The sequence below is a fragment of the Neovison vison genome, chromosome 14 (assembly GCF_020171115.1).
Source record: "Neovison vison isolate M4711 chromosome 14, ASM_NN_V1, whole genome shotgun sequence".
Lineage (NCBI taxonomy): Eukaryota > Metazoa > Chordata > Mammalia > Carnivora > Mustelidae > Neogale > Neogale vison.
In genome coordinates this window covers 19,186,278-19,201,158 of record NC_058104.1, presented here as the reverse complement: position 1 = coordinate 19,201,158, position 14,881 = coordinate 19,186,278, and the positions used below count along the sequence as shown (strand labels likewise).

The 14,881-nt window shown below is 50.5% G+C and overlaps 1 protein-coding gene across 5 annotated transcripts in view; it reads right to left on the bottom strand.

The window, feature by feature from the left end:
- The window catches only part of MGRN1 (mahogunin ring finger 1), a 58,866-nt gene that overhangs the window by 26,546 nt on the left and 17,439 nt on the right, over positions 1–14,881 (bottom strand). For all 5 annotated transcript variants that reach the window (XM_044233673.1, XM_044233676.1, XM_044233674.1 and 2 more), the window contains exons 2-5: positions 9,375–9,493; positions 7,652–7,740; positions 6,891–7,037; positions 4,256–4,373 (exon numbers count right to left, since the gene is read on the bottom strand). In XM_044233673.1, the coding sequence (XP_044089608.1) occupies positions 4,256–4,373; positions 6,891–7,037; positions 7,652–7,740; positions 9,375–9,493 (473 nt within the window). The remainder of the gene's footprint in view (positions 1–4,255; positions 4,374–6,890; positions 7,038–7,651; positions 7,741–9,374; positions 9,494–14,881) is intronic.

The following is a 14,881-nucleotide window of genomic DNA, read 5'->3' as shown; positions in this document are numbered from 1 at the left end:
CCTCTTAATTGTGCTGTGACCCTGTCTTAAAAAAGTCTTCAAAAAAAAAAAAAAAAAAAATTGGCACCTGGGTGGCTCACTGGGTTAAAGCCTCTGCCTTCGGCTCAGGTCATGATCCCAGGGTCCTGGGATCGAGCCCTGCATCGGGCTCTCTGCTCAGCGGGGAGTCTGCTCCCTCCTCTCTCTCTGCCTGCCTCTCTGCCTCCTTGTAACCTCTCTCTCACTGTCAAATAAATAAAAAATATCTTAAAAAAAAAAATTAAAGGGGGGCTGAGTAACTCATGATTTTGGCTCAGGTCATGATCTCAGGGTCCTGACATCAAGCCCAGTGCTAGGCCCTGGGCTCAGCAGGGAGTCTGTTTCTCTCCCACTTTCTCCCTCTTTGTTGCCCCTCTCTAAATATATAAGTTGTTTTAAAATATTTTGGGGCACCTGGGTGACTCAGAGGGTTAAGCCTCTGCCTTCAGCTCAGGTCATGATTACAGGGTACTGGGATCGAGCCCCGCATCGGGCTCTCTGCTCAGCAGGGAGCCTGCTTCCCCCTCTCTCTCTGCCTGCTTCTCTGCCTACTTGTGATCTGTGCCTGTCAAATAAATAAATAAAATCTTTAAAGAAAAAAAAAAAACTTTATTTGAGAGTGAACGAGCATGAGCAGGGGATGAGGACAGAGTGGAGAAGGAGAAGCAGACTCCCCGCTGAGCAGGGAGCACAATGTGGGGCTCGATCCCAGGACCCTAGGATCATAACCTGAGCAAAAGACAGATGCTTAATTGAGCCACCCAGGTGCCCCAATAAAATAATTTAATTTAATTTAATTAAAAAGCAAGCCATAGCCAAGAGAAATGAAAACATACATCCACACACAAATTTGTACAGCAACATCCGTTTGTCTCCCAAAGCTGGAGACAACCTAAACGCCCATCCACAGATGAACAGATAAACATGGTCCAGCCACACCGGGGGTATTACGGGCCACAGGAAGGAACAAAGTACTGACAGCTGCTACCACGTGGGTGAAGACACGGTGCTCAGGGACAGAAGCCAGGCACAAAAGGTCACACACTGTACAAGTTTGCTTATATGAAACGTCCGAACAGGACGATGCAGAATGACGAGCGGCTGCCGGGGGCTGAGGGGAGGCGCAGGGAGGGACTGCCGGTGGGCACAGTGTTTCTTGTGGGGGTAACAAAATTGTCCCGCAGTCAGACGGCGCTGATGGCTGAACCACTCTAAACACAGACCCTCTTCAGCTTTTGACAGGGTTTCGGCTTGAGAAGCCCCTCGCAAGCTGAAAATACCAGAGACTGGAATTGCACTTCCCGTGCCCACGGAGCCAGACCACGCTCACTTCCATCAGCCTCCCACAGAGCCTGCTGCACTGGGAAGCGCTGAGTAGCTCGTGTGATACACTGAGTACCTCGCCGAGGGAGAGAGACAGAACGGCGATCAGTGCGTTGGCCGTCTCTGGTTGTTTCCCCTCGTGACAGCGTGGCTGACCGGGAGCTGCGGCTCTGGCCGCCCACACCACCAGAGAGGACCGAGCTACAGATCACTAGCCTGGGGGGTGCCCGTACTCCAAAATTCAAAGTATGATTTCGACCAAGCGTGTATAGCTTCTATGCCAGCATGAAGCTGAAAACTCAAAGATAAACCATCTTAGAGGAACATTTTTTTTTTTTAATTTTTTTTTTATTTATTTATTTGTCAGAGAGAAAGGGCGAGAGAGCGAGCACAGGCAGATAGAGAGGCAGGCAGAGGCAGAGGGAGAAGCAGGCTCCCTGCTGAGCAAAGAGCCCGATGTGGGACTCGATCCCAGGATGCTGGGATCATGACCCGAGCCAAAGGCAGCTGCTTAACCAACTGAGCCACCCAGGCGTCCCTCAAAGATAAACCATCTTAAGTCGAGGACCATCTATCTGGTAAATATCACTGAACTGTACACTTTTTTTTTTTTTTAAGATTTTATTTATTTATTTGACAGAGAGAGATCACAAGCAGGCAGAGAGGCAGGCAGAGAGAGAGAGAGAGGAGGAAGCAGGCTCCCCGCTGAGGAGAGAGCCCAATGCAGGACTCGATCCCAGGACCCTGAGATCATGACCCCAGCCGAAGGCAGCGGCCCAACCCACTGAGCCACCCAAGCGCCCTGAACTGTACACTTTAAAAGAGCTAACCGGGGGGCATCCGGGTGGCTCAGGCGGTTAGGCCACTGCCTTCGGCTCAGGTCATGGTCCTGGAGTACCAGGATCGAGTCCGGGTCAGGCTCCCTCTGACCCTCCCTTTCTCATGCTTTCTCTCTCACTCTCTCTCTCTCAAATAAATAAATTGAAAAAATAAAATAAAATAAAGAAAAGGGCTAACTGTGGGGCACCTGGGTGGCTCAGATGGTTAAGTGTGGGCCTTTGGCTTAGGTCATGATCTCCACATCTTGGGATCGAGCCCTAGTCAGGCTCCCTGCTCCATGAGGAGCCTGCTTCTCCTTCTGCCTCTCCCTGCCGCTCCCCCTGCTTGTGCTCTCTTTGTCAAATACATACATACATACATACATACATCTTCAAAAAAAAAAAAGAAGTGAGCTGATCTGAGAACATGTTAGCTGAAGACATAATCCGAGAAGGTGAAGACGAGGAAGGGGTCCTGGGATAAGTCCACATGAGACAGGCCCACATGGCTGCCCACCACACCCTCTGCACCTGCCACCACACCCGCCACGTCCACCGTGCCACACGCTGACAAGCTGCAGTGTGGGCCCCTGCTGCTCCAAGGGAGGAAAGGGGGTCCCCCCACATGGCACTTCAAACTGGTTTATGAGCCAAGTGTGCCCCCAGGACAAATGACCCCACCAGGAGTCTGGAACCCAAACTGTCCGCCTGACTCAGCACATCTGCAAACACGCAAGGATGTGTTCTGCAGCTGAAATGCCAGCCAAGGAACTGCCCTACGAGCAGAGGTCACCAAAGTGAGGTGCAGCCTGAGCCCAACCCTCCCCACAGGCAACCACAGGTTGGGGGTTACCCACTTGTCTGCCCAACCCCCTCTGCCTACCCAGCTCCCTCCTTTCTTTGGGGAAAGGCTTTCCTCCTTTCACAGGAGGGTGGGCAGGACCACAGGCACTTGCTGGGTACCCCAACCGGGAGTGTGGACGTGCAGGGATGGACCTGACGGAATGGGACTGGGGGTGAGGTTCCAGTGGCCCATCCTTCTTTCAGAGGACTTTCTCACCTGAGCGACACAATGGCAGCTTCTGCTGCTTGCCATCAAAGCACCCTGACAAGAAGCACACACACAGCCAAGAGCAAACACCGTGGTGAGGCCTTCCCCTTCTGACACCGTCCACCAGCCCCAACCTTCCTGCCCAATTCCTATGCCACCCATGCCCCACGGCCCCCGTTCCTTCCTCCCAATTTATTTTAGTAATTTACAACTGCTATCTTTAAAAATCTACAGAATTCAGCTAAATGAGAGAGCAGCCTGACACAAAAGGCCACATATTGTATGACTCCATGTATGTAAAACAATCCAGAAAAGCCAAATCCGTCCAGAAAGTAGAGTAATGTAGGGGCTGGGGCTAGGAACAGGGATGAACTTTGCATGGGCATGAGGGATCTACTGGAAGGATGGAAATGTTCAAGAACTGGATTGTGGTCATCATGGCATGTAAATTACATCTTAACAGACCTGCTCGAACAATTCAGACATGAATCCAGTGCTGTGGCACATACACCGTTCACGTACAGCCTGTATACGTGTGTGCATGTGTGTGTTCTAGAACTCTGTCCTATCCCAAGATAGGACATCTGTTACAGAGGTGAACCACGGTGCCCATATCATGCAGACCAATGGCTCCCACGACCTCGGTGAACAAGCAATCACAGACACACAGATTGTTTCCATTTTTCTGCTACTACAGACAAAGCTTCCATCACCATCCCTCACATAATGTAAATTACCGACCCCAGCTACGGAACCACAGGGTGTAAGGGTTCAGCCGTGCTGCAGTCCTGTGGCCCCAACAAGGCACCAAAGCCGGGTACCACAGCCTGTAGCTGCCCCGACAAGTGCCTTGAATGCCGCTCTTGGGTCTGGCACATGGCCGACAGAGCACACGGACCCAGGGCAGCAGCCACTCCTGATGCGTATCACCCACATGAGGAATCTGAGCTCACAGGCCCCGAGGGGCTCGTCCCCTGCCATAAGGGGCAGGGAATTCCGGAAAGGGGCTGGGGCCAGGGCCAGAGGGGCCTGCCCAGAAGCTTACCTCATCATCCTTCCACTCAGAGAAGTCGATCTTGAAGGAGGGCAGGGAGAACTGCTGGCTCACCCCTCTCTTGTAGTGGGCGGTCTCAGACTGCAGGGCCGGGCTCTTGGGGCTGTACCTGAAGGGGCAGAAAGGCTGCTGACCCTCGGCCGAGAGCACAGGGTCTGCTGTGCCCGGTTTTTAGGCTGTAACCCCCCACCCTGGAGCACAGGGGCCTCTGCCGTGGGGCCTGGCAGGAACCAGGCTTTCGGAACCCAGCAGAAATAGGACATGCAGGACCCACACTTTCTTTCTCCTCCTGCAAGTTCCAACCATCCTCTGGTGGGCCGGGGCCCTCAGCCTGCCACCGGCTTCGGAGGCCTCATTCTGCTCACTGCCAGGTCTGCCTGGAGCCTGCCTGGTGACACATCCTCTAGAGCCCACAGCTGCCCAGTAACTAACTGCCTTTCCAGCCCCAGCTACACCTTTCCATTTGGCTTCTCTGACGTGTCTCCTCTGCCGCACAAACACAGGACAGACACATACACCACGGGCGGCGTGCCCCACAGCCCACCCTCACACACACCCCCCACCGCCTGCATGTCTGTGTCACCCACAACCCACGCTGGAAGGCATGGGCGTCTGCTCTCCCATGTTCAAGGGCCAGTCGGCCCACACCTGCTTCCTCACTAGTCAGTCCCGGTGCTGTCCCCTGACCGTCACATGCAGAGGCCCGTGCTCTGCAAACACCGCGAGGCCTTCAGTGTGGGGTGAACACCAGACAGTCCCCAACACCCCGTTGTTGCACACAAGGCCTCCAGGACCCTCTTCTACATCCACCCCAGCCACACACACATGCACCTTCCCAGAGAAGGAACAATGGGGTCAAAGGGCGCTCACACTTTCCATTCTGACCAACTCTGGCTTCTTCCCATTCCCGATCCCGACACACAACCCTGACAAAGCTTCCTCCACCAGCCCCACAACTGCCATTCCTGAGGCCATTCCTCAGTCTCTTAGACAAAAGACCCTCTGGAGAGCTTGAGACGCTGGTGGCTGATGGGGAAGCCGTTCTTGTATGCCCGGAGAGAGAGAGAGGGCTCCTCTGCCTGCCAGAGGCCAGAGGCCCTTCTTTCCCTGTGAGAAGCCAGGCCTCAGCCTGTGGTAAAGATACAGGCTAGGACTCTACTGCCAGGCAACCCTGGGCTCTTCCCTGGACCTCAGATCTGCCCCCTTTCTTGCCTGTCAGGAAGCAGGGAGGCGATCAGGGAATGCAAAGAGAATTCCCAGGCTAAGGTAAAGGTCCCTGGGGACAGGCTTCTAGGTCCTGGAACATTCCTGCTTCTCTTTGTTTCGGTGACTTCTGAGCTCACACCACTAAACACCAGCAAACTCCGACGGGAAGCAGGCCTCCGGCCACTCCTGCCAGTTCTCAGGAAGGGACAGAGCAGCATTTCTTCCCCTGCGGGGAGGAGTCCCCCGGGGTCCAAGACACAGACTCCAAGGGCAGCTATGTCTTTGCTCATGTGTCTACTGTCCTTCTCTGAGCAGCAGACCCTCTTCTCAAGCATATGGCACCTCTTACTGTGCCCAAGTGTGACACAGACAAAAGCTGGAGTGTGGGGTGGGTGGGCTGCTTGCCAGGTCCCCCTCTCCATGGCAGCCCTCAGACCTCACCCCACTAGCCAAGACCCCTCCACTGTGGCAGGCAAATGAGCAGAAAGGAGAGAACACGGAAGCCTCATCCAACCGTTGAGGCACTGTGGCCCTCCCACATGTGTCCTCCCACCTCCTAGTCAGGGGCCAGAGCAGGTGACCATGGCTGAGGACAAAGATCAGGCAGGCAGAGTCACAAGGCAAGAGCCCACAGGGCACCAGGAGGGCCCCAGAGGGACCCGAATGGCAACATCAGCGACAGCACCCGCAGGCCATTGTGCTCACCTCTGGGGGAGGCCCCCAGACACTTCTGGATCTTCTCATTCTTGGCTTATGGTAAGAACACATTTTTAATGGCTTGCATCACTGAAAAAACTAAAGCAACCCAATGTTTGGGTCAGTGTAGAGCCTCAAAAAAGGAAGTATAGGAAAAGGAACCTTGTTCTCTGGTTGCTGCCAGAGAGGGTACGAGTGGGGGATGGGTGAGAAAATGGGGGGTGGTAGGGGCAGGCCCTCAGGGGCCCAGACCCCAAGTCCCATGAGCCCCATGGAGGACAAAGCATTCACTCCCTGCAGGGGCTGCTCCCCACTGGCCCCTACCTCTGCAGTTTTTCCAGTAGCAGCAGCAAGGTCCTTCCACCAAATACAAGAGGGCCGCTCCAGGCACTCCTACCCCCAGCTCAGGAAACTGAGGCACAGGCGGTCCCATGCCGGGAGCTGCTTGGCAGGTGCAGGGCAGGGCCAATCTGAAGCCTGAGCCTGAAGCCTGAGCCCCAATCCCAGAGCCAATCAGGCCCTCCAGTGGCTTTCCCCAGGACCCAAGCAGGCACATTTTCGCTGGTCTGTCCCAGTCTATGGTGCTGCTGAAGTTGCAGATTTCAAACCTGTGAGGCCAGCAGGACCCTTATTGCAAATAAACCCTCCAAAAGCTCAAGCACACAACTCGGACATAGAAGCACAGCTGCCGGGTCACCGCACTGCCCCGGGTGCAGACACTCACACTGCCATCCCGTTCAAAAACTCCTCCACCGCCTGGCAGTAGATGGTGATGGCCACCCGGGCATCGGCATCAAAGGTGAACTCCAGGCTGTAGAGGACTCGGGGCTTCTCACTGTCCTCTGAAGGACTGTCGGCACCATCTTTGTACCTGCCCGGGAGGCAGAGGGACAGGCGGCAGGTCAGAGGCTGTGTCCAAGTGCCCCCACCCTGCGCGGCACACGTGTCCCTAACCCCGGGGCGCTCTGTGGTGGACACCTGGAAATGTGGGGGCCCGCTCCCTGGGGGCAATGAGGGCCGGGCCGACACCGCTGCGCTGTCCTTCCCTCGTCTCCCGCCACAGGAAGGGAGGAGTCATCCCAGCTGGAGACAGCCCCGGATGCCTCAAGCCTTCCAGGTCTAAAGCAGCATCTCAGCCCACTGATGCTGGACACTGGCTCGGTCCTAGCTGCAGGGCTGCCCCGTGCACTGCAGGGGCTGAGCAGCATCTCTGGCCTCTGCCCCCCACAGGCCCAGAGCACTGACCCCGGGGCTGTGACAGCAGACACAGGCCAAGGTCCCTAGGGGCACAGCTGCCAGCTGAGAAGCCCTGGTTCAAAGACGAAAGCTCCACAAGCAGGGCCCTGCTGGCCTCTCCCGCTGCACCCATACCCCAGGAGCAACTCTGCGGCTCAACACCTGAGGTAAGCAGAGCCCAAGGCCGCTCGCCGCCACTCCCCATCCCGGGCACCAGGGGCCACAGAGCAGGGCGGGGCACAGCCTTACCTCACAAGCCGCAGGGAGTCCTTCCGGATGTTCACCAGGCTCCTGAGTGTCTTCACTGGCTCATGGGGGGCGGGGGTGACGTATGGAAACTAGGAGGGAAAACCCAAAGCAATGCCCAGTGACTCCCTCGGGTGTGTCAGGGACAGAAAACAGGGATAATCGAAGCAACAGTCATGTCCGCACTCCCCGGCCCTTGTGCTCATTCATGAAGGAAACCACGGGCAGCGCAGTCAGGGAGCAAGGGAGCAGGGCCCAGGCCACCCTGGAGAACTGTGGCCCCACGGATCTCACCATGGTACTCCAGTTCCCGGAGGATCCTCGGCAAGCGTAAGGTGGCCCAAGGGACCCCAGGGGCAGTGAGAAGGTGGGGAAGGATGGCGATCAGAAAAGATTCTGGAGGGGGGGCGCCTGGGTGGCTCAGTGGGTTAAGCCGCTGCCTTCGGCTCAGGTCATGATCTCAGGGTCCTGGGATCGAGTCCCGCATCGGGCTCTCTGCTCAACAGGGAGCCTGCTTCCTCCTCTCTCTCTGCCTGCCTTTCTGCCTACTTGTGATCTCTCTCTGTCAAATAAATAAATAAAATCTTTAAAAAAAAAAAAAAGAAAAGAAAAGATTCTGGAGGGGACTTGCACACACACACACATACACACACACACTAGAATCATCTGGAAAGTTCCGGCCTGCGACAGCACACCAAAGCTTTATCAGACGTTGGCACTGAGGAACCGGAGCGGAGGGCATACAGATCTCTCTGCATCACTTCTCACTGCGGCAGGTGAGGCTATGATGGTTCCAAAGTTTAAAAAATAACGGATTCATGGAGTTCTGTAAGAGCCAGACCCTGCGTGTGAGCTGAGGCTTCAAAGATGGAAGTGAGGTTGCTTTCTTGCTCTTGTGCGCTCGGGAGACTGGGGAAGACTCCGCACCACCCGAAAGCTGCACTTACGGGTGCTCACACAGCACACCAAGCCCCAGCTCCTTGCCTCCCGTCCGCTGAAGGACCAAGATTTCATATCAACCAGGTGCTCTGCTGTAGAACAGCCTAAAGACTCCTGGTCCAGAGGACATCCCACCTGGGTTGGAGACAGGACCAGGGACATCCCAGGATTTAGCAGCCTTAGGGAACAGAGTCCAATGTCTCCTGATAGAGAGAGCCTCCGGCCTGGCCCCTCACCCACACTGGGGACCATTATTTCAAAGTACAAAATACCCAATCTCTGCTTGGCAGCCCCCTTCCCACCAGCCCTCACTCATCCCTTCTCTCTCCTTAGTCTCCACTTGTGAAATTTCTCTTCTTCATTGTCCACACCCACTGCAGGGAATGGGGTGGGATCTGTCCTTCACCCCCACAACCCCCCAGCCCGTGGAAGAGCCCTAGGCACACAGCAGATGCCAAATGTGTTTTGAGTAAATGGACAGCAGTGGATAAGCGTGCACTTCTCTGGTGACTAGTGAAAGTGAACCTGAGGGAGCCCCACAGCCTGGATGCACTGGGCTCGGCAGCAGCAGCCCTGTCCCCAGTGACCAACCTGCAGCCATCTAGCCTCTAAGGGGCAATGCCAGGACAAGCCCCCGACACAGGCACACACGTCCCACCAGCTGCTCTGCCCGTCTGGGGCTGCTCCGTGCCTTCTTGTCCTTGAAGCTGGCTGTGGACAGCGGAGGGGAGGCACCTTACCGTCGCCACCCACGTGCCTAGCCCCGGTGAGACCCACCTGGACCCACCTGGACTGGGCGATTGCCCAGGAAATTCAGATCCATGTTTTCTCCAAAGAGGTAACCTTCAGGGTGGGGAGTGTCAAATTTTTCACCTCCCATGAAAAAGTGCGAGGCAAAGTAGTTTCCTGGTTAAAAAAGGGAAAACAAAAGTTGTAAATTATAAGGCCCGACACAGCCCAGGGTAAGCACGTGATGGCCAGAGGCTCAGCCCTGAGAACGACCAATTCCATTTGGAAAGAAGCCTCACAGGCGGTCCCTCCCACTCACGGCTGTAGCCAGGGCCTCAGCCCTTCAACCCTGTCAACCTCTGCACCCCAGTACCCTCTTGCTCCCAGACCACTCCTCCCCGCTCAGAGGCTCAACCTGTCCTCTGCTCTGCTATCCTTTCCCTCTGTGGCAGCCCAAGTTGTGTCCTCCCCAAGGATACATCTCAGGTCCTCCCCTACACCCTTGTGTGTAAACTTAGCTGGGAACAGACTGAAGTACAAAAGTGGTAAAAACTCACAGTAAAACTCAGTAAAGTATCAGTACTCAGTATCAGTAAAACTCAGTCAAGTGACTCAAAAAATAAAAAGATGTAAAGTACGACACCATGTATCTAAAATGTGGGGAGGAGGGACACCTGGGTGGCTCAGTTGGTTAAGCGGCTGCCTTCGGCTCAGGTCATGATCCCAGCGTTCTGGGATCAAGTCCCATGTTGGGCTACTTGCTCCGCAGGGAGCCTGCTTCTCCCTCTACCACTCTGTCTGCCTGTGCTCTCTCTCTCTCTCTGACAAATAAATAAAATCTTTAAAAAATAATGATAATAAAAATTTTAAAAAATAAAAAATAAATAAAATGTGGGGAGGAAAAGAGCAAGGAATGGGTTCAAACTTAAGTAACCCTCAACTTAATACAGACTGCTCTATGCAAAGGATGTTACATACGAACCAAATGGTAACCACAAATCACAAACCAGTAAAAGATAGGCAAAAAAAAAGAGAGAGAAATCCAAGTATATCATTAAAGAAAGCCCACTAATGGGGCACCTGGGTGGCTCAGAGGGGTGAGCCTCTGCCTTCAGCTTGGGTCATGATCCCAGGGTCCTGGAATCGAGCCCCACATCGGGCTCTCTGCTCGGAAGGGAGCCTGCTTCCTCCCTCTCTCTGCCTGCCTCTCTGCCTACTTGTGATCTCTCTCTGTCAAATAAATAAAATCTTTTTAAAAATTAAAAAAAATAATAAAGCAAGCTCACTAATCATGAGAGAAAAGAGCAGAAGAGAGGAATGGAGAAAAACCATACAAACAACCATAAAACAAGTAATAAAATGGCCACACATACATACACATCAATAATTACTCTGAATGTAACTGGACTGAATACGTCAATCAGAAGACAAAGTCAGTGACAAAATGGGTAAGAAAACAAGAGCGATGTCTATGTGGCCTCCAAGAGACTCATTTCAGGCGTAAAGACACATGCAGACTGAAGTGAAGGGGTAGAGAAGCATTCATCATGCAAATGGTGTGAAAAGAAAAGAAAGCTAGGGCAGCAATACTTAAATGGCACAAAACAGACTTTCAAACAAAGACCGTAAAAAAGAGATAAAGGACATCCAACATGGGCACACCCAACTACACAAGTTAATAACCACTGTGAGGGAAGTAACTGATAGTAATTAACACACTTACATCAATGGACTGATCTTCCAAACAGAAAATCAACAAGGAAACAGTGGCTTTGAATGACACAGTGCATCAGATGGATCTGACAGATCTATTCGGAACATTCCATCCTAAAACAGTAGAATACACATTCTTTTCAAGTGCACAGGGAACATTCTCTAGAATAGATCCCATATTAGGCCACAGCACAAGTCTTGACAAAGTCAAAGATCAAAGTCATCCCATGCATCTTTTCTGATGACAACACTATGAAACTAGCAATCAACAAGGAAAAAAACCTGGGGAGACCATAAATACATGTTACTGAAAATTGAATGGATCAAGCAAGAAATCAAAGAGGAAATTAAAAAAATATATATGAAAATGAAAACACAATGGTCTAAAATCTTTGAGGGGCACCTAGGTGGCTCAGTGGGTTAAAGCCTCTGCCTTCAGCTCAGGTCATGATCCCAGTGTCCTGGGATGGAGCCTCTCTGCTCAGCAGGGGGCCTGCTTCCCTTCCTCTTTCTCTCTGCCTGAGTCTCTGCCTACCTGTGATCCCTGTTAAATAAATAAATAAAATCTTCAAAAAAAAAAAGAAAGAAAGTAAATATAGAGCTTCCCTATGACCCTGCAATTTCACTACTGGCTATTTACCCCAAAGATACAGATGTGTGAAAAGAAGGGCCACCTTCATTTCATATCAGCAATGACCACAATTGCCAAACTGTGGAAAGAGCCAAGATGCCCTTCAACAGACAAATGGATAAAGAAGATGTGGTCCATATATACAATGGAATATTATGGCTCCATCAGAAAGGATGAATACCCAACTTTTGTATCAACATGGACAGGACTGGAGGAGATTATGCTGAGTGAAGTAAATCAAGCAGAGAAAGTCAATTACCATATGGTTTCGCTTATTGGTGGAGCAAAAGGAGTAACATGGAGGACATTGGGAGATGGAGAGAAGTGACTTGGGGGAAATCACAGGGGGAGACAAACCATAAGAGACTGTGGACTCGGAGAGACAAACTGAGGGTTTTTTGGGGGGTGGACGGTGGGGGGAGTGAACCTGGTGATAGGTATTGGGGAGGGCACATATTGCATGGAGTACTGTGTGTGGTACATAAACAATGAATTTTGGAACACTGAAAAAATAAAATTTAAAAAAATAAAAAGGGTTAATGCTTATTCTTCTCAAACTATTACAAAACAATGGAAGAGGGGAGCCTGGGTGGCTCAGTTAGTTAAGCATCTGTCTTTGGCTCGGGTCATGATCCCAGGGATCAGAGTCCCTGCATCGCGCTCCTTGCTCATCAGGGAGTCTGCTTCTCTCTCACCCTGTGCCTTCTCCCCACTGCTTGTGTGCACGTGCACTCTCTCTCTCTCAAATAAACAAAATCTTTAAAAAAATAAAAAAACAGGGGCACCTGGGTGACTCAGTGGGTTAAGCCTCTGCCTTAGGCTCAGGTCATGACCTCAGGGTACAGGGATCGAGTCTGGAGCCCAGCATCGGGGCTCTCTGCTCAGTGAGGAGCCTGCTTCCCCCTCTCTATCTGCCTGCCTCTCTGCCTACTTATGATCTCTGTCAAATAAATAAATAAAATCCTAAAAATAAAATAATAAAAAAATAAATACAGGAGGAAGAAAAGCTTCCAAATTCATTCTACGAGGCCAGCATTACCTGATACCAAAATCAGATAAAGACAGTACCAAAAAAAGAGAACTATAGGCCAATATCTCTGACTAACATAGTTGCAAAAATCCTCAGCAAACAAATCCAACAACATTAAAACAATCATTCATCATGAATGATCAAATGGAATTTATTCCTGGGATGCAAAGGTGGTTCAATATTTGCAAATCAATTAATGGGATATATCACATACAGAAGAGAAAGGATAAAAACCATATGATCACCTTAATAAAGGCAAAAAAAAAAGCATTTGACGAAGTACAACATACATTCATGATAGAAACCCTCAACAAAGTAGGTTTATAAAGAGATAACATACCTCAACCTAATAAAGGTCATAGATGAAAAACCACAGCTAACATCATCCTCCAAGGGGAAAAACTGAGAGTGTTCACCTAAGATCAGGATCAAGACAAAGATGTCCACTGTTGCCACTATTATTCAACAGAGCACCGGAAGTCACAGCCACAGCAATCAGAAAAGAGAAAGGAATAAAAGGCAGCCAAACTGGAAAGGAAGTAAAACTTTCACAATCTGCAGATGACATGACACTATATATAAAAACCCTGAAGGCGCCACCAACAAGCTACTAGAACTGATAAATGAATCCAGTAAGCCTGCAGGATATAAAATCAATGTACAGTAATCGACTGCATTTCAGGGCACCTGGATGGCTCAGTCGTTAGGCGTCTGCCTTCAGCTCAGGTCATGATCCCAGCATCCTGGGCTCAAGCCCCGCATCTAGGCTCCCTGCTTCGCAGGAGGCCTGCTTCTCCCTCTCCTGCTTCCCCTGCTTGTATTCCCTCTCTCACTGTCTCTCTCTCTCTGTCAAATAAATAAATAAAGAAAAAAAAAAGAGGGGGTGAGGGGTTGGGCGAGCCTGGTGGTGGGTATTATGGAGGGCACGTACTGCATGGAACACTGGGTGTAGTGCATAAACAATGAATTCTGGAACACTGAGAAGAAATAAAATAAAATGAAATGAAAAACAAATTTAAAATAAAACAAGAAAAAAAAGAAATCTACTGCATTTCTATACATTAAGAATGAAGCAACAAAAAGAAATTTTTTTTCCCAATTTATTTATTTTCAGAAAAACAGTATTCATTATTTTTTCACCACACCCAGTGCTCCATGCAAGCTGTGCCCTCTATAATACCCACCACCTGGTACCCCAACCTCCCACCCCCCCGCCACTTCAAACCCCTCAGATTGTTTTTCAGAGTCCATAGAGAAATTTTTTTTTTAAATCCAATTTACAATTGCACCAAAAATAATAAAATACCTAGGAATAAACTTAACCATGGAGGTGAAAGGCCTGCACTCCAAAAATTATAAAACACTGATGAAAGAAACTGAAGATGTCACAAACAAATGGAAAGCTATCCCATGCTCGTGGAGTCGGAGAACAAATATTAAAATGTCCATACTGCCCAAAGCAATCTGCAGATTTAATGCAATTCCCATCAAAATACCACAGCATTTTTCAAAGAACCAGAAACAAGAATCGTAAAATTGGGATGGAACCATAAGAGACCCCAAACAGCCAGGACAATCTTGAAAAAGAAAAACAAAGCCGAAGGTATCACACTTCCAGATTTGAAGATCTACTACCGAGCTGTTGTCACCAAAATGGTCTAGTATTGGCACAAAAACAGATGCGAAGATCAACAGGACAGCACACAAAGCCCAGAGACAAACCCACGACTATATGGTCCATTAATCTTTGGCCAAAGAGGCAAGAATATGCCAGAGGAAAGGGACAGCCCCCTCAACAAACGGTGTTGGGAAAACTGGACAGCCACACGCTAAAGAATGAAACTGGACCACTTTCTTATGCCATACACAAAAATAAGCTCAAAACAGCTTAAGGATCTAAATGTGAGACCCAAAACTATAAAAATGCTAGAAGAGAACAGAGGCGGTAATTTCTCTGACATCGGCTGTAGCAACATTTTTCTAGATATGTCTCCTGAGACAAGAGACCAAAAGCAAAAATAAACTACTGGGACTACACCAAAATAAAAAGCTTCTGCACAGCAAAAGATATAATCAACTAAATTAAATGACAACCTAACGAATGAGAGAAGATCTTTGTAAATGACATATCTGGTCAGGGGTTAACATCCAGAATATTTAAATAACTCATATTGACTGAACACCGAACAAA